The 19,503-nt window shown below is 50.8% G+C and overlaps 1 protein-coding gene and 1 non-coding gene across 3 annotated transcripts in view; one reads left to right on the forward strand and one right to left on the reverse strand.

Moving 5' to 3' along the window:
* The first annotated feature begins 2,131 nt into the window (after positions 1–2,131).
* LOC112628493 (AP-3 complex subunit sigma-2) overlaps positions 2,132–19,503 on the forward strand; it is an 87,136-nt gene continuing 69,764 nt past the window's right edge. Inside the window, exons 1-6 of one of the 2 annotated variants that reach the window (XM_025391335.1) lie at positions 2,132–2,373; positions 4,299–4,374; positions 7,027–7,159; positions 11,488–11,694; positions 12,423–12,586; positions 13,989–14,297. In XM_025391335.1, the coding sequence (XP_025247120.1) occupies positions 2,282–2,373; positions 4,299–4,374; positions 7,027–7,159; positions 11,488–11,694; positions 12,423–12,586; positions 13,989–13,997 (681 nt within the window). In that variant the 5' untranslated portion in view covers positions 2,132–2,281 and the 3' untranslated portion in view covers positions 13,998–14,297. Of the gene's footprint in view, positions 2,374–4,298; positions 4,375–7,026; positions 7,160–11,487; positions 11,695–12,422; positions 12,587–13,988; positions 14,298–19,503 lie in introns of those variants that run through there. The other variant, XM_025391334.1, reaches the window with a different exon arrangement.
* LOC112629531 lies at positions 18,532–18,593 on the reverse strand. The gene has a single exon (XR_003120635.1). It is a non-coding gene; the product is annotated as a U7 small nuclear RNA (small nuclear RNA).

The following is a 19,503-nucleotide window of genomic DNA, read 5'->3' on the forward strand; positions in this document are numbered from 1 at the left end:
AATTTTCCTTTTGTTCTTTTGGGTTCCTCTGTCTTGCTGGTGCCTGGCCTGCAGATCGTGCTGATGGGGTGAAGTTGCAGAGCCTAATAAGCAGATGACTCTTCCTGAGAGGATGTAGAGCAGCCCTGTCCAATAGAATGTTCTGCAACAAAGAAATGTTCTGTGTCTTGTAGTCGCTAAACACACATTGCTATTGAGCACTTCAAAATGTGGCTAGTGAAAGTGAGGAATCGAGTTTTACATTTCATTTAGGTTTAATCAATTAGAATCTAAATTTAAGTAGTCACATGTGGTTAGTGGCGACCATAGATGGCTATTCAGAGTTGGAGCCACAGTGAGGGGGAACATGACACAGAAAGGGGAAAGAGGAGGATGGCATGCCAGCCGGCTGGCTGGGAGCAGCTGGAGGGTTTTGAGCAGAGAGGGCCAAGGGACAGTTCTGCCCAGAGGGGCTTTCCAGTAGGGCTTTTCTATGTTTTTCCTTCTCAGACATATACCAGGCAGCCAGGTAGGCCAGATGGGAGTGGAACTGATTCATCCATTAGGCCCATCATACTTTTAGTGGTCCACAAAATGTTTTTATTCTTTTGAAATTTAAATTTAATTTCATTAATTTTTTTTTTTTTTTAATAGACAGGGTTTTGCTATGTTCCCTAGGCTGGACTCAAACTTCTGGGCTCAAGTGATCCTCCCACTTTGGCCTCCTGAGTAGCTGGGACTACAGGTGCTCTTTCTTCCTAAAAATATGTTTAGTAATGGATGATTGTATGCAGAAAAAAATACATATATGTTTAGGTTGAAGAAAATACATCAGGCCAGGAGCAGTGGCTCAGGCCTGTAATCCTAGCACTTTGGGAGGCCAAGGCAGGCAGATCACATGAGGTCAGGAGTTTGAGACCAGGCTGGCCAACATGGTGAAACCCCATCTCTACTAAAAATACAAAAATTAGTTGGGTGTGGTGGTGAGTGCCTGTAATCCCAGCTACTCGGGAGGCTGAGGCAGGAGAATCACTAGAACCTGGGAGACAAAGGTTACAGTCAGCCAAGATTGCACCACCGCACTGTAGCCTGGGCAATATACCAAGACTCTGTCTCAAAAAAATAAAATAAAATATATAAAATTCATATATTCATCTTTATGCCAACCCAGTGGTAAGATATAATTTTTAAAAATTTTTTAATGGAGAAAGGGTCCCTTGAAAACAAAAGTGCCTAGGACCCAAGAAAGTCATGGTGTGTGTGTGTGTGTGTGTGTGTGTGTGTGTAGCAGGGAAGGGAGAAAGTGCTTGCTTCTTCCAACATTGACAGCTCATGCTGGACTCCTAGGCATCTGCCTGGCCACCACCCGCTTTAAATGCCGCCCCACCCCCACCGGGGTTACACCTGGCCTCCCTGAATGGGCCCACCTGCCCCGAGGTCTGGCACGAAGAAACCAAACAGAAGAACAAGATTCTTCAGCAATCCCAGGGTCAGAAGAATCTCCTGTACCAGGCTTGGAAAATGCACCTATGGACTATGACATACTTGGGCAAAGGGCACTGTGGGACCAGGGAGGAGTTCAGGAGCTGTGCGGGAAGAAGGAGGGAGGGCAATGCTATATTGTAAAAAGAGTGAGCTCGTTAAACTTTACAATCCTCCTGATACCGACCCCATTTTACAGAGGAAGAAGCATGGGCTCACAGAGGCTGAGGATCTTGCCCAAGCTCACAGCTGGGATTCAAACTTAGGCGTCTCTGTTCTGACACCCATGCCCCAGCTCCCTGGTCACAGATCCCTGGGATGCCTGACTCAGCCATTGTAGGGCCGCCGGCAGGGCATAACGGACAGCTTCTAAGCTGACCACCCAATCCTCCCCAGTGGCTGTTCTCCATTCCTGCTTCCCAGAAACCCATCCTTCACGGGCTAATCCTACAAAGGATCTTCTTTAATAGGATCTCGGGGCCTCAATTTCCCTTGTTGCGTGTGCTGGGGCAGGAATCTTCCTCTAGGAATGAGGAAGAGAGAGAGACAAGAGAAAAGCATGGCCTTTCTGCCCCACTGTGCTAAGCCCCCAGCCAGGGTCCTCCCGGAAGCCCAACCCCTGCCGCGCGCGGCCTGGCGGGCAGGAATGGAGCTCGGTCCCTTTAAATCCCGCCGAGGAACGCCGGAGGGCCGGGCCGCGCCATTCCCGGATCCGCCGGCTGGGAATCGCTGGTCCCCAGCGCGTCCTGCAGCGCTTCCCGCGCCGCGCCCCCAGCCCGGTGCGCCGGGTCTGTGCGCGGGTGCCTGGGCGGTCGGGAGAATGAGCCGCATCTACCACGACAGCGCGCTTCGGAACAAGGCGGTGCAGAGCGTCCGGCTACCAGGGGCCTGGGACCCCTCCGCCCACCAGGGGTAGGCCTGGGCGCACGGCCTCGGGTCGGCCTCATCTGCCCCGGCTCGAACCCCGCTCCAGGATCGGGGGATGGGATGCGGGTGGAGAAAAACTGGGGTTGCCAAAGCCGCCTCTCCGCCTCCAGTCCACCCCTCCCGGCGCCCCTGCCACCGCGCCCGCCCTGCGACCCCATGACACAGATCGGCTTAAAGCTCCCCGCATGTCCTCCTGCCCTTGAGAGAGGGTCCCGACCCCCAGACAGGTCTCGGAAGGCTGTGCTTCGCCTCACGCCGACCTCCGGCCTTACCCCACCCCCATAACTATAAACTCCAGCTGCTTGCCGCGCTGCTTTTGCACAGGCTCATGTGCTGCCCCAGAAGGGACACTGGCCGTGCTGTGGCGGGAACAGCGGGCGTGCTGGTCCAGAGCAGGGCCTGCCTGGGTGAGGAGGATTTGGAGGGCCAGGCCCTGTCGTCACAGGGTTATGAGGCGGAACGGACAATTCCATTTCCAATTGCACTAAAGAATTGTGCTAAGTGAAATAAGCCAGACACAGAAAGACAAATGCTGTGTGATCTCGTATGTGGAATCTATAAAGGGGTGGAACCATAGAAACAGCAGAACAGACCGGGCGCTGTGGTTCACCGCTGTAATCCCAGCACTTTGGGAGGCCAAGGCAAGTGGATCACTTGAGGTTAGGAGTTTGAGACCAGCCTGATGGTGAAACCCTGTCTCTACTAAAAATACAAAAATTAGCGAGGTGTGGTGGCAGGTACCTGTAATCCCAGCCATCTGGAAGGCTGAGGCATGAGAATCGCTTGAACCCGGGAGGTGGAGGTTGCAGTGAGCCAAGATTGTGCCACTGCACTCCAGCCTGGGCAACGGAGGGAGACTCTGTCAAAAGAAAAGAAACAGTAGAGCAGTGAACAGTGATTGCCAGGGGATAGTGGATGGGAGTGGGGATGGGGGTGGGGAAATGATCAAGGGTACAAACTTTCAGTTACAGAATAAACAATTTCTGGGGATCTAATGTACAGCATGGGGTCTGGTGGGTGTGTTCATTAATTTGTGGTAATCATTACATAGTGTGTACTTAAATCATCGCGTTGTGCACCTTGAATATATAGTCTTTGTCAGTTAAATATTTAGAAAAATAATTGCCCAGGAGGGTGGGGATGGATTGGATAGAGACAAGTTAGGTAGAGTTTTCACTTCCCACTCCCATCCCTCTTCCACTGTCATCTTCAGCTGTCCCCACCCTTCTCCATTTCTGTGGATGCAAAAAAGGAAGCCTCCAGGTTCTGCTTTTATGAAAACCAGAGTCAGGAAGCCAGGGGTCCACTTCCCCTCAGTGAAGGACTGTGTGATCTTGCGCTAGTCCCAGACTCCTGAGTTTTGGGTTCTTCACCTCTCAGAAATAACCTTTTCCTCGGATTAATGACCACCTGGATATGAATGAGAACAGGAATATGAGAGTGTTTAAAAACAGGTGGAAAGGGAAAATAGCTTATTGCAGCTTAGATACCTACCCCCACATTTGGCCCAATAAAAAAGTAAAATCTTTTATATTTAGTAAGCACTTAATAGCTTACAAAACACCTTCACACACATGATCTTGTGTCATCATCAGAGGAGCAGAGTGAGGCGGCTGTTTTCCTCCCCATTTTGTAGATAAGACTGAGACTCTGGTTCCAGTAACTCCCAGTGGCCTTGTAGGAGGGGGCCGTAACTTGATCTTAGGACAGCCTGACAAGGTTCCTCCTGGCATCTGGGCAATGCCCCAGCCTTTGGGACCCTTGCAGGGTTGGAGACCCCTGTGTAGGAAGCACGGGGAAGGGAACTGCTCAATACCCAGCCTGCTCAGGGTTGGGTGAATAGGAGACACAGGTGAGATTTGCTGAGGAGTGACAGAACCGACTATCCTTTCTTTCCCATTCATCCCCAGGGGAAATGGTGTCCTGCTGGAGGGAGAACTGATCGATGTATCTCGGCACAGCATCTTGGACGCTCATGGCAGGAAGGTGAGGATGCTTCCTCAGTGCTAGCTAGAAGGCATAGACTTCACGGTCGTTACCCACTGTGGCATCTCCTTGTGCTGGGTCCTTCCAGTGCCATGAGTGGGGATTCTTGATGGGCTTAGAAAGCAAGTGGGAAGTAGGTCAGGAGACTTATAGCCAAATGGGACCACCAGCTGGAAGCAGAATAGTTTAAGGCTGTGTTGGGCAGCAGACAGGTGGGAGGGCCTGTGTTCTTGCCAGAAGAGCCTGGGTCATGGCTGAGAAGGCGGACCAGGCCGTAAACCCCAGTCTTGCCTGAATGTAAACTCAGACACTGTCTGGGGCTTCAGTTCCCATGTTGATGTCCTGGCTGCCTTTGCCCTCTCAGCCTCCTGGGGTCATGCCCCGTATCACCACCCCATCTCAGGTGTCTGTGGGTACACCTGGCATTCACCATCCACTACTAGCTTGTGTCTTTTTTCTGAGTGCTAGTTCTGACTTTCCATTCCCCTTTCAAATAGCCCCACCTAGATGTGCTGACCACCTTATCTCCTTGGTCTCTATAACTGACCTTGGTCTCTAAAAATGTTCCCTCCAGTAGGGCCAGAGCCCTGGTGCTACGTGGAGCCTGCATGTCCCTCCTATACCCCACGAGAACACTCAGTACTATTTTCATGTCAGGTGGTATTTTGCTGCACCCTCCCCTTCTTAGCACACAGTCAGCAGGTGGGAACACCCCTCAGAGCCCCTAACCAGCCTGCCCAGGAGAGCCCAGCAGTGTCTCCATGCTGATATGGGGCTTACTTGCCTCAGCTGCCCTCAGGCAGGGCCTTCTCCTAGCCCCTCTTAAAACTTGCCTCCTCTGAGTTCCATTCCTGGTGACGGTTCAGTTGCCCTCCCAGCCACCAGGCTGCGAACCCTCACTGTCTCCTCCCCAGGAAAGCAATGCCAGGTCCCACTGGGCTCCTCCCTTGCCCATTCCTCCCCCTCCCCTGCCTTCCCTTCCTCTTTCCATGGCTGCTTACCTCAGATGGGCCCTCAGCCTGTCCTGATAAAACCTTGCACCTGTCCCTCTGCCTTCTGGCTGTCCCCAGAGCTCATCCCTGCCCTGCTGCCAACAGGACAAATGTCTTTCCAGAAATACATATCTGAGGGTCTCACTGCTGCTCAGAAACCTTTCAGGATTCCTTGTCCATCAGATAAAATCCAAACTCCAAATGCCAACTCAAGGCCTGTCCTGAACCAAGCTCACTTGCTTTCCCAGCCTGGGCTCCCAGAAGGCCTCCAGGTGCCCTGCGTGGCTCAAACATGCACAGGGGCCTCTTGACTTTTATTTCCTATACTGTCCCAGGCTTTTAATATTCTTCCTGCGGCTTCTTATTCCCACAGTTGGCAGACTTCCTCACCCTCCAAGACTTCATCTTTCTTGATTCTACCAGGAAGTGGCCACCTGTTCTTCAGGCCCTGGGAGCATTTCACCCACCTGCCTTGAACAACTGGCAAACAGCATTTACAGCACACTTCACACTTGGCACTGTGCTTGCCCCTCTGTTATCTTGTTGAACCCTCATAATATTCTTAAACACAGACATCGCATTATCCCCATGTGATGGGGAAACTGAGTGGCTTGTCCCACGCACTGCATCTGCTGGAAGGGGCAGAGTGGCTACCCTCACCCAGGGCTCCTTTTCAGTGCCCTTTCCATTGTACCTTGGCAGTACCCATTCCTGCTCCATGGTATTTGGGGTCCTCGGACTTGGGTTATGGATTTTGTTTTGTTTTGTTTTGTTTTTTTGAGATGTCACCCCGGCTGGAGTACAGTGGCATGATCTCAGCTTATAGCAACCTCTGCCTCCTGGGGTCAAGCGATTCTCCTGCCTTAGCCTCCTGAGTAGCTGGGATTACAGGAGCATGCTACCACACCTCGCTAATTTTTTATATTTTTGATAGAGACAGAGTTTCATCATGCTGGCCAGGCTGGTCTCGAACTCCTGACTTCAAGTGACCCACCCACCTTGGCCTCCCAGAGTGCTGGGATGACAGGCATGAGCCACCTTGCCTGGCCGAGTTATGATTTTCTTTCTTTTCTTTCTTTCTTTTCTTCTTGAGACGGAATCTTGCTCTGTTGCCCAAGCTGGAGTACAATGGCATGATCTTGGCTCACTGCAACCTCTGCCTCCTGGGTTCAAGCGATTCTCCAGCCTCAGCCTCCTGAGTAGCTGGAATTACAGGCACCTGCCACCACGCCTGACTAATTTTTTGTATTTTTAGTAGAGACAGGGTTTCCCCATGCTGGTCAGGCTGGTCTTGAACTCCTGACCTCGTGATCCACCTGCCATGGCCTCCCAGAGTGCTGGGATTACAGGCGTGAGTCACTGCGCCCAGCCCAAGTTACGGTTTTCTGTATATACTCTTGGTCTTTGGCTGTGTGGAAGCCCTGGGCTTGCCCTGTTAAGAACTTCTAGCAGGGCTCATTATATGTGGCAGGTGCTCTTGTGAACCCATGAATGAATAAATATTTGGTGGGGTTGGGGCGTCTGTCTAGCTTGAACATCTTTTGGAGCTGAGGTGGGCTTCCAGGGTAGATGTGAGGTTGGCGGGGCTGCAGCCAGAGCCCAGAGTGTGTGTGTTGTGGGATGAGGCCGCCTCCCTCACTCTCTGTCTGCCTGGCCCCAGGAGCGCTACTATGTGCTGTATATCCGGCCCAGTCACATCCATCGCCGTAAATTCGACGCCAAGGGAAATGAAATCGAGCCCAACTTCAGCGCCACCAGGAAGGTGAACACGGGCTTCCTCATGTCATCCTACAGTAGGTATCCTCTGCCCTTCCTCCCTCCCTCAGGGCCCTTCTGCAGTGTGGCAGCCTTTGTCTTCTGAGCCTCTTGGCCCCTGGAAAGTGTCTTCTCATCCTGCTTGATGCTGAAGCCCCGTGTGTGGCCTGAGGCTTCCCCACCCACTCCTGGGGCTGGACTCCTTCCTGCCTCCCATTCACTCAGAGGATCCCCGTTTCCTCCCCTCCATCCCAGGGACCAGGCTGGCCTTCCCACCTCCTGCCATTTCCTGTGTCTGGCAGAATCACCCACAAACCTGGCTTTGGGCTCTAACTGCCTTTGTGCAGAGCCCAGGCCAGGCCCTAGGTGGTTTCCGTTTTACTGCCCAAATCCTCATTTGGTTCTGGGCTCTTAGTCCATGCGTGTTATATAACAAAATAGCTTAGGCTGGGTGATTTATTAACAACAGAAATGTGTTTGTTTATTGTATTCTTAATTTTAAAAATTTTTATTTCTTTGTGCATTTTTAGTGGCTGGATTTTGCTATGTAGCCCAAGTTGGAGTATAGTGGCTATTCTCAGGTGCAATCATAGCGCACTACAGTTTTCAAGTGATCCTCCCTCCTCAGCCTCCAGAATAGCTGGGACTGTAGGTGTGTGCCACCGCACCTGCTTAAGAACAAAAATGTCTTGCTTACAGTTCTGGAGGCAGGGAAGTCCAAGGTCAAGGTGCCAGCAGATTCGGTGTCTGGTGAGAGCTTGCTTTGTGCTTCAGAGATGGCGCCTTCTTGCTGAGTCCCACATGGCAGAAGGCAAGGCAGGTCTGTCTTCAACCTCTTCTGTAAAGGCACTCATCCCACTCATATGCCATGACCTTCTCACCTCATAAAGGAACCACCTCTTAATACTATCACGTTGGTGATTAAGTTTCAACGTATGATTTTTTTTCTTTTTTAAAAAAATTTTAGGGTGAGTGCGGTGGGTCACGCCTGTAATCCCAGCACTTTGAGAGGCCGAGGTGGGTGGATCACTTGAGGTCAGGAGTTCGAGACCAGCCTGGCCAACATGGTGAAACCCCGTCTCTACTAAAAATACAAAAATTAGCTGGGCATGGTGGCAGGCGCCTGTAATCCCAGCTACTTGGGAGGCTGAGGAAAGAGAATTGCTTGAACCCTGGAGGTGGAGGCTGCAGTGAGCCGAGATCCCACCACTGCACTCTAGCCTAGGCAACAGAGTGAGACTCTGTCTCAAAAAAATAATAGTAATAATAATAATAATAATAATAATAATAATAATACTTTTCAGTGGCCACTTTACTTCTAGGCATTACGTCCATACTCCGTCAGTGGAGGAAAGACAGCTGAGTTTGTCTCTTTGTTTTTCTTTTCTTTTCTTTTTCTGTCTGAGACAAAGTCTGGCTCTGTCACCCAGGCTGGAGTGAGTGGCTCGATCTTGGCTCACTGCAACCTCCACCTCTCAGGCTCAAGTGATTCTCCTGCCTCAGCCTCCTGTCAACAAATGAATTTTGGGGGATACATTCTGATCATAGCAGACCCTCCATGATCTTGTTCTTCTTCCTAATTTTGTCTCTGGTAGGGCCTCTTTGCTGTCTGCCCCTGGGTGAGAAGGTTTTGAGGTTGAGTGGGACGCCATCACTTTATTCATTCATACCTTCAGTTACTCGTTGACTCTCTGAACATTAGGGATCATCTATATCATGTGCCAGCCCTTGTGCCACATACTGAGGGGTCCAGGGATGAACAAAACCCAGTAGTATACTTGAAATGTTCTCGGTCCAGTAGAGGAGATAGAGAGGCCTGGGCCTGGATCCTGTGAAGGGTGCTGAGCCCAGGCAGGCATGACTGGGGACGCCCTGGAGCAGGGAATACCAGGACTGAATCCTGAAAGATAAGCAGAGGTCAGCCAGGTGCCAGGGATTTGCAGGGTGTTTCAGAGAGGCAGAGGGTGCCCAATGCCTGGAAGTTGAAGAGTTCCTAACCCAGGTATGAGAAGCCATGCAGGGCAGGCAGCAGGAGGAGCAGGCACTGAGGAGCTCAGCTCTAACCAAGGGTGCAGGGCAGCCCTGTAGTGAGTGGTTTTAAGTAGGCAGGTGACATGATCAGGTCTGTGTTTGAAAATCCCAAGGGAGGCAAATAGCCTGGAGCCCAGCGAGGCCTGTGAAGAAGCTGTTATGGTCACCTAGGACAGAGATAAGAAGGCCAGGATTAAGGACCTGTCAGTGGGGGTGCAGAGACTGGAGCAGCTCAAGCTAGAGGAGGCACAGTGGCCTGTTGGCTTGGCTATTGGGGAGGAAGAGGAAGGAGTCGTGATGACACCAGAGGTTGGGCATGGGTGCCAGGCTCAGGGGAATGGAGGAGTGAGAGGTTTGTGTAGAGGAGATCTGTTTGGAACACACCGAGTTTGAGTTGCCAGGAGCACTGCTGGGTAGAAGTCCACTGAGGCCTTGGAGGACAGTTCTAGAACTTGGGGAGAGAACTGGGCTGCAGCACATTGAGAGTATTGAAGCTACGGAAGTGGACCAAGTTACCCAGGAGGAGAAAAGAAGTGGGCCCAGGAGGTTGTCTTGGGAAACAGCAACAACGGGAGGTGGATGGAGAAGGAAGAGCAGGAGATGGAGCCACTGAAAGGTCCGAGGGATGGGGAAGGTGTCATGTCTCTAAAGCCCCTTGAAGCCAAGGGGAACAGGCATGAGGAGCTAACAATGGGGTCAGGCACTGCCCAAGGGTTAGTTAGGTCTGAGATATGGAGCATCCAAGAGGTTTGCCGGTTAAGAGCTCACTGGTGACTCTGGTGGGGGTACATGGGGTCTGGAGCAGTAGGTGTCAAAGCCAGAATGCAGCAAGGCCTTGAGGAAAGGTCAAGGAGTAGGGAGAGAGAGACAGGTCCTCAGGAGGTGGGAAAGGGTCTGCAGCCCAGATGGAGGAGCTGGCTTGAGGCAGGAGGAGAGGCCTCCTATCCTTTGAGACTGAAGAAAAGAGGAGATGTTTTGTGTGGTCAGAAGTGAGTTGATGGCTTGGCGTGGTGGCTCACGCCTGTAATCCCAGCACTTTGGGAGGCTGAGGTGGGTGGATCACCTGAGGTTGGGAGTTTGAGACCCTCCTGGCCAACATGGTGAAACCCCGTCTCTACCAAAAATACAAAAATTAGCCAGGTGTGGTGGTGCACACCTGTAATCCCATCTATTCGGGAGGCTAAGGCAGGAGAATTGCTCAAACCCAGGAGGCAGAGGTTGCAATAAGCTGAGATTGTGCCACTGCACTCCAGCCTGGGTGACAGAGTGAGACTCCATCTAAAAAAAAAAGTGAGTTGACAGGTAAGTGGTGTCAGGGAAGTGAGAGGCCCCACTTGATGGCTTCTGTTACCTTGCAAAGAAGGTGAGATGCTCTGTCTAGCCGGTGTCGGGCAGAGGGCTGAGGAGAATGGAGCGGTCCTGTGGGGGCAGCCACCTGTGCAGTCCCAGAAGGCATCCCTGACAGAGGTCGGCTGAGGTTGTACCCCATGAATGAAATGTGCTCCATGAAATGTGTTCATGGGTTGACTGGGATGTTCTTCAGCAAAGTGCAGCCACCTGGGCTTGGCGTGGCGCAGGCAGCCTGTGGGACAAGCTCCGGGATTGCTGTGCTGGGGCGTGGCCTTGTGAACATCCAGCCCTGTGAGGCTGGGCCCACTTCACAGTCCAGGAGTGCCCCTCCCCTAATCCAGCACCTGGATTTAGGACTCCTCCCTTACCCCACGAACTCTGCCAGGAACAGGAAAGAGGAGGGGGACTACCAGAGTTTACTCCTGGTTCCAGTAGACCTCACCCCAGCCAAGGAGACCCTGAGGGCTTGGACAGAACCCTTCCTGGCCACCTGGGTCTCAAGATGGAATTGTGTTGGGGTGCTTTGAATCCTGCCTCCTCTACTACTATGTGACCTTGAGCTAATTACTGAACTTCTCTAAGCCTTGGTTTTCTCATCTGTAAGATGGGAATAGTGAAAACATATGAACGCTCACTGAGGGGTCCACATGCCAGGCGCTGCGCTACGTGCTTTATTTCCTTTATATGTCATGTCAGTCCTGTCAGGTAGGTACCGATTTTATCCTATTTTTCGGGTACAGAGAGGTGATGTAACTTGCCCAAGTTATTGTGGAGCCCAGATCTGCACCAGGCTGCCTGTCCCCAGCCCATGCCTGTCCGCCTCTGCTGTGGAGTTCCTTGTTGAGGACTCGCAGAATGGGCACCGAGTCCCAGCCTCCGGGTGACTGAGCTTGGAACCACTCAGCCCTCACCTGGCTCTTGAGAGGCCCTGCGGAAGTGCTTGCTGCCACAGTAATAATGACCCTCCTGTGCTCTGTGCCTGCAGAGGTGGAAGCCAAGGGGGACACTGACAGGCTCACGCCCGAGGCGCTGAAGGGGCTGGTCAACAAGCCAGAGCTGCTGGCACTAACAGAGAGCCTCACCCCCGACCACACAGTGGCGTTCTGGATGCCCGAGTCGGAGATGGAGGCAATGGAGCTCGAGCTGGGGGCCGGGGTACGGCTGAAGACTCGGGGCGATGGCCCCTTCCTGGGTGAGCAGTGCAACCCTCACTGTGGCCCACCATTCCTGTGTGGCCCATGGGAGCTCTCGGCCTCCCTAATGTCTAGAGCTCATGGGAGCAGGCAAGGTCTGGCCTCCGTGGGGACACAACCAAGTCCTGGAGATTTACTCCTAAATCCCTGCACAGGTGCCCTAGGGCCATTAGGCTCGACAGCCTGGATCCCCAGGTGCCACCCAATCCCATGGTTCCTGTGAGCGACCTCTCCCCACCATACCTTGGGGGTCCCACCCAGGGATTCACTGACCACATCTAGGCCTGGAAAAAACAGTGGCTTAACCCAGGCCTAGGGGACCCCACCACAATGGGCCCAGCCCTCGCTATGTTTCCACCACAGGGACAGAGGACATTCAGCTTCATTTCTTTTTTTTTTTTTTTTTTTTTTTTTTTTTTTTTTTTTTTTTTTTTGAGACAGAGTCTCGCTCTGTCGCCCAGGCTGGAGTGCAGTGGCGCAATCTCGGCTCACTGCAAGCTCCGCCTCCCGGGTTCACGCCATTCTCCTGCCTCAGCCTCCCGAGTAGCTGGGACTACAGGCGCCCACAACCGCGCCCGGCTAATTTTTTGTATTTTTAGTAGAGACGGGGTTTCACCGTGGTCTCGATCTCCTGACCTTGTGATCCGCCCGCCTCGGCCTCCCAAAGTGCTGGGATTACAGGCGTGAGCCACCGCGCCCGGCTATTCAGCTTCATTTCTTCTTTCAGATTCACTGGCCAAACTTGAGGCTGGAACAGTGACAAAGTGTAATTTCGCTGGTGATGGAAAGACAGGGGCATCCTGGACAGACAACATCATGGCCCAAAAGTGTTCGGAGCGGGCTGCAGCGGAGATCCGAGAGCAGGGGGACGGGGCAGAGGACGAGGAGTGGGTAGGTCAGTGGGGAACTGTGCACCTGGTGTTGGTGCAGTTGAATCTCCTGGTAGGAGTATGGTACGTACTGGTTGAGGTTGTGGCTAGGATGAGAAGATGACAGAAGAATCTTACCCCCTAGCTTTAGTGGAATTCTGTGAAACACTTGGGAGTATGTTAGCATCAGGAAAATTCCTTTAAGGTATGAAGAATGACAACCTGGGACCTTCCTTGTAGGTGGCTGTGAACCTAACTATGCCCCAAAGATTCCCAAGTGGTAGGAAGAAGGGGGTGCAGAGGGATATTAATGATGGTCATTAAGTCTCAAAACATCTCTACTTCAGGTGAATATATTAACAATGCTGAGGCAGTTGAACAACTGAATGCGTAGTTTTTCCTCCTTTGGTTTGGGCTGCTTGCCTGAAGTGTCTGGAGAATGGCTGACCTGGTCCTTACTGGTTTTTCTTTTGCTGAGAGTCAGTCCCCTCATTGATCCTCAGCCTATTCACAGTTGCTTTTCTTTTCATTTCTTTTCTTTTTTTTGGAGACGGAGTCTTATTCTGTTGCCTAGGCTGGAGCGCAGTGGCATGATCATGGCTCACTACAGCCTCAAACTCCTGGGCTCAAGTGATCCTCCCACCTCAGCCTCCCAAGTAGCTGGAACTATAGGCATGCATCACCATGCCTGGCTAATTTTTTTATTTTTTGTAGAGACAATGTCTTGCCATGTTGCCCAGGTTCACAGTTGTTTTTCTGAAATATATTTTACCCAAAGAGTTGAATTGATGTCACAAGGCCCCCAAATGCACACTTATTATTTTATTTTATTTTTTCGAGACGGAGTTTCACTCTTACTGCCCAGGCTGGAGTGCAATGGTGTGATCTTAGGTCACCGAAAACTTTGCCTCCCAGGTTCAAGTGATTCTCCTGCCTCAGCCTCCCAAAGTGCTGGGATTACAGGCATGTGCCACCTTGCCTGGCTAATTTTGTAGTTTCAATAGAGACAGGGTTTCTCCATGTTGGTCAGGCTGGTCTCGAATTCCCAACATCAGGTGATCCACCAAAGTGCTGGGATTATGGGCTTAAGCCACTACACCTGGCCTCAAAATGAACATTTAAAGCAAAGAAGTCACAGAAAAATGCTCTATCTAGGTAATGGAGATGATTTTTGCCAGAGAAAGCAAGGGCACGCAGATGAGAGTGTCTGAATTCCTTTTTGTCTTCATAAAGCAAGTCTTGGACCGAAAAACAGTCTAAGAGCTGTTGGAGCTGCCAGGCCAGCTCTAATGAGGGTAGGCCCAGGCAAGCACTCATGGGCCCCGCAGGTACCACGCGATTGAACCCTTGTTTGTCTGATAACTTGCAGCGACGTTTATGACATGTGCTCTCTCTGTATCTCTTTACCCCTTGGATTTCTCCAGGATGACTGAGGGATGTGGCTGCCTCCGGGGGCACCAGCACCAGCACCTTCTGTAGCATTGTTGAGAATTTCTTCCATGAACTTCTACTCTGGAGCTGGAGAGAACAGTCAGCCAAGTCTTACCTGGTTCTTCCCCACAGCCACCTTGGAATACTCTTTAAACAAGCTCTGCTAAAACCAAACCCATGATCACTGTGTTGGTGGTGGGGCCCCATGCTGTGGCTCACGGAGGGCCCCTCCCTGCATGTGAGTCTAGCCTTCCTAGACATTACATGATGACCCTTTAAAAAAAAATTAGAGGCCGGGTGTGGTGGCTCAAGCCTGTAATCCCAGCACTTTGGGAGGCTGAGGCGGGTGGATCACGAGGTCAGGAGATCGAGACCATCCTGGCTAACATGGTGAAACCCCGTCTCTACTAAAAATACAAAAAACTAGCCTGGCGTGGTGGCGGGCGCCTGTAGTCCCAGCTACTGGAAGGCTGAGGCGGGAGAATGGCATGAACCCGGGAGGCGGAGCTTGCAGTGAGCCAAGATCACGCCACTGCACTCCAGCCTGGGCGACACAGCGAGACTCCGTCTCAAAAAAAAAAAAAAAAAAAAAAAAAAAAAATTAGAGATGGAGGTCTCACTGTGCTGCCGAGGCTGGTCTCAAGCTCCTGGACTCAAGCGATCCACCCACCTCCACCTCCCAAGGTGTTGGGATTACAGGTGTGAGCCACCGCACCCGGCCTCATGTTGACCCTCGCCCTGGATAGCAGCCTGGTTTTTGGAGGCAGGTGGTGGGAGAGACCCTACGGCAGCCCAAGAGTAACTGGACCTGGTATTGGTGCAGAATGGGGAATATCCTTTTGTCTAAATGCAGAGCAGCTGAGAGAAGTTAGCGGGGCTCTTCCTCTGTTCTCATTGTTTCCTGCTTTCCTTCCCCACCGGCCCCCTCCTTAGCACTCCATGTTGTAGCCTCTACTATCCCGCTTCAAGCCTCCGTGTCCCCTGTACCTTCCCCCCACCTCCCAAGTTGCCAGGTCTTTATTCCCCCATTGATCCCATGCCACCTCGGGGGTTCCTGTCGTCTGACATCCCTGGCTGCTTTCCTGGTAGATGGCATTCCCAGAGAGGCCAACAGCGTTCCCAGAGAGGCCAACAGCATTCCGAGAGAGGCCAACAGCATTCCCAGAGAGGCCAACAGCGTTCCCAGAGAGGCCAACAGTGTTCCTAGGTGTGGCTGGCTGGTCTGCATCTCTCAGACTCACTCTGCCAGGCTACAGTTTTGAGAATACCTTTTTTGTTGTTGTTTTATACCTGGAGGACTTTTTATGAATGAGCAAATCTTCAGAAAGGAATTCCTCCACCCTTACTGGGTTATTGTCAGGTGTAAACAGCCTTTCAGCTGAGCAATGTTCCTAGGAGAAGGAAGCCATTTATCTTGGGTCATGAACATTGCCTTTTTGGGTGGTATACCCACACCCAGATCTGTGAAGAGACCTGGAGTTGAAGTCTCCATGTCATCAGGACTTTGGCATGTGGATCTTGCTTGACTTGGGAAAAGAGAGGGTGGTGGTGAACTAATAATTTTGGAGTGCCCCTAATGTGTCAAACACAATGCTGGATGATTTCCGTGATAATAATGACTCATACTTGTGCTAAGCACTTGCGATATCTTACTTGTCACAACAGTCCATGAGGTACTGATTATCCCCATTTTTTCATGAGACTAAAGCTCAGAGCTCTAGGATAGTATACGGTGGCAAGAGGAATTTACACCCAAGCACCCAGATTTCAAAGCCCACATTCTTAACTACTGGACTATTCATATTACAGAGCAGGAAAAGGGTCTCAGAGAGGTTAAGCAACCTGCCCAGAGTCACACAGCTAATGAGTAGCAGAATCAGGATTCAAACCCAGAGCTGTCAAAAGCAAATCTTATGTTCCTTCCACTGTCCCCTGCTTCCTTACTTTTAAGAAAGGTCTTGGAAACGGGGCCAGAAGACGTGGTAGCCACTTCACTGGTGTTCTGTGTCTGAATGGGACTTTCTCACAGGCAGGCCATGCTGGAACCTCAACCATGGGGGTGGCCAGGGAGGTGGTTGAGCAGAAGGATAGCTGGGGACACTGACTGGGGGTACAGTCACCCAGTGTCTTTAGACATCCTGCTGTCTAAAGCACTGTGCCCAAAGGGTATGGCAAACTTATATGGACAGGTCACCATTCCAAACAAGGAGGCCCAGTGTGTCGATAGGAGACGTCCTAAAGCAACAAAAAAGGTGGGGTGTCTTGGAGGGGCTTCAGAAAGGGAAAGGCCATTGTGTCTGGAGCTCAGAGAATGGGGGCTGGTGTTTGAAATGAAGCTGGAGATTGGGCATGGCATCCTCACGCATTTGGGGACTTTACCCTTAACATCCTGGAAGCCAGTGATACCATGAAGAGTGAGATCTGATCTATGTTTCAAAGGTCACTTGACTACAGAGCAACTGGAGGCGAGGAGCTCCTTTAGGAGACTGCTGCAGTTGCCTGGGTGAGAGGCTAGAGGGTTTGGGCTATAGCAGTGGCAGGGGAGATGACAAGAAGAGAATGGTTTCAGGGGCATTCAGGGGGCAAAATCAACAGGACCTGGGAGGAGACGAAGGGGTCAAGAATGATGCCCAGATTCTGGGTGAGTGGCAGTGCTGTGGTGCACAAGTAGTGATGTTATGGTTCTGGGTGACCTGCTGTTTAGGAGGAGCCCAGCCTGTGGCTAAGAAGTATAGAGAACTGAAACCAGCTCCCTAGGGATGGGAAAACCAAGTGGGCTGATGATAAGAACAGGGCCCCAGGGCCGGGTGCAGGAGCTCACGCCTGTAATCTCAGCACTTTGGAAGGCTGAGGTGAGCAGATCACTTGAGGTCAGGAGTTCGAACGCAGCCTGACCAACACAGTGAAACCCCATCTCTACCAAAAAATACAAAAAGTAGCCGGGCATGGTGGCTCGTGCCTGTAGTTCCAATGCCTTGGGAGGTTGAGGCATGAGAATTTCTTGAACCCAGCAGGTAGAGGTTGCAGTGAGCTGGGTGACAGAGTGAGACTCTGCCTCAAAAAAGGAAAAAAAAGAAAGAAAGAATAGGGTCCCAGGCTCAGCAGGTAGGGAAACTGATGCAAAATCCTCTTCCCTAGGGCTAGGGACTAGGAAGGGAGAAGATGGGAAGCTGCTGTGGCTCAGAGGCTGCATGGGCATCTACATGGGCAGACGGTGAGGCCAAAGCCCCTGATTTTGCTGCACCTCCTGCCCTGGTCAGGACTGGCTCAGGCATTAGGGCAGGCCCAGCCAGGGCAGGAGCCTTCCTAGATACACTTGTGGGGAGCTGAGCAAATATGGCAGGGCTGAAACCTTGCTTTCAGGGGCCCCCATGTGGCTGGCAGGGGCAGCTTTCAGAAGCTAGACTGGATCCTATTACTCCCCAGATGAAAAGTTCAAATTCCTTAACACAACTCAGAGCTCATCACAACGTCACAACCCTCCTCTCTTGGCTCGCTTCCTCCTTAAGAGCTCTGCGGCGATCCCTTCAGACCAGCTCGAGGGATATTCCACAGGTTGTTAATAGGGCTAGAAACAAAAAGCGGTGGTGTTTCTATGATCTAATTTGTTGCGACAAACGTAATGTTAAACTCAAACATTTCTGTAGGATTTCCCAGAGCTTTTACTATACTAACATTTACTGTAACTCTTCAGGACAGGGTATGATTAAGTATTTCCCACATTTCTTTGGTCATAGAACCCGTTTTTGTGAGGAGCATTTCATGGGACAGCTGCTCTGAGAAACAGTTTGGGAAGGGCTGTGTTGGTCCCATGGAGGGGCTGGCTGTTTCCGGAGCAGGCCACTCTCCCACTTCCATCGCCTTGCCTGGACTCTTTTCTTATTGGGAGGTCCCTTTCCTCTATCCATCTGAATTTCTTTTCTTCCACCAGTGTCCAGCTTGCCTTTCACCATGGGCCTAATGATGGAAATTGACAGTTATTTTGTATCTTCAAACAGAACCAAGAAAATCCTCTGAGCTTCATTCATATGGGAATTTTTTTTTTTTTTTTTTTTTTTTTGAGATGGAATTTCACTCTTGTTGCCCAGGCTGGAGTGCAATGACTCAATCTCGGCTCACTGCAACCTCTACCTCCCGGGTTCAAGAGATTCTCTTGCCTCAGCAGGAGTATTACCATAATCCCAAGTAGCTGGGATTATAGGCATGTGCCACCACACCCAGCTAATTTTGTATTTTTAGCGGAGATGGGATTTTACCATGTTGGGTAGGCTGGTCTTGAACTCCTGACCTCAGGTGATCCATGCTCCTCGGCCTCCCAAAGTGCTGGGATTACAGGCATGAGCCACTGTGCCCGAACGATATAGGAAGAATTTTTGAGGGACTAAACTAATCTCCATAAATAGCAATGCACTTAGGAAATATATTTAAAGGGAAAAAAAACCTCATAGTTTCACTCAGTCATGTTCATAATTTTTAGTGTTTGGGTTTTTTAGCATGTAATTTGTGTACATAGTTTTGGTTTCTGTAAACTTGCATAGGGGTTTTCTGGTACAAACTGGAAAACCTGCTAGACAAATTCTAAAACATCTGTAATACTTGTACGTAGTTGTTGTAACACTATGCCCACACATAAAATTTGATATTACTTTTTCGATTAGTGTTACATAATCACTTTCCATATTGCTACATAGTCTTTGTAACCATTTTTCTTTCTTCTTTTTTTTGAGATGGAATTTCACTCTTTTTGCCCAAGCTGGAGCACAATGGTGCGATCTTGGCTCACTGCAACCTCTGCCTCCCAGGTTCAAGCTATTCTGCTGCCTCAGCCTCCCTAGTAGCTGGGATTACAGGCACACGCCACTACGCCCGGCTAGTTTTTTGTGTTTTTAGTAGAGACGGGGTTTCACCATATTAGCCAGGCTTTTCTTGAACTCCTGACTTCAAGCGATCCTCCCACCTCAGCCTCCCAAAGTGCCGGGATTACAGGCATGAGCCACCATGCCCACCTGCAACCATTATTTTTAAGATTGCTACCACTGGATAGTTCCGTCATGGTCCAACTTTTGGATATTTAAGTTGATCCCTATGTGGCTAACAGGATTGTTTCCAAAAATGTTGAAAATTGTATAGTTCCCTTAATTTCCCACCTCTAACTATATTTTTGGGTTATTTCTTTAGGAGCAGATTCCCAGGAGTCATATTACTGAGAATCTAGAAATCTTTTGTAAAGTTCTTGTTATATTGCCAAATTGCTTCCCAAAAGAGTTGTTCTAAACCATAATTTCACCAGCAATGTAGGGAAGAACCATTTTTATGCTGCCCTTGTCAGAATTGGGTATGAAAACATTTTAAGGCCGGGCGTGGTGGCTCAAGCCTGTAATCCCAGCACTTTGGGAGGCCGAGACGGGCGGATCACGAGGTCAGGAGATCGAGACCATCCTGGCTAACACGGTGAAACCCCGTCTCTACTAAAAAAAATACAAAAAACTAGCCGGGCGAGGTGGCGGG

The sequence above is a fragment of the Theropithecus gelada genome, chromosome 7b (assembly GCF_003255815.1).
Source record: "Theropithecus gelada isolate Dixy chromosome 7b, Tgel_1.0, whole genome shotgun sequence".
NCBI classification, from domain to species: Eukaryota; Metazoa; Chordata; class Mammalia; order Primates; family Cercopithecidae; genus Theropithecus; species Theropithecus gelada.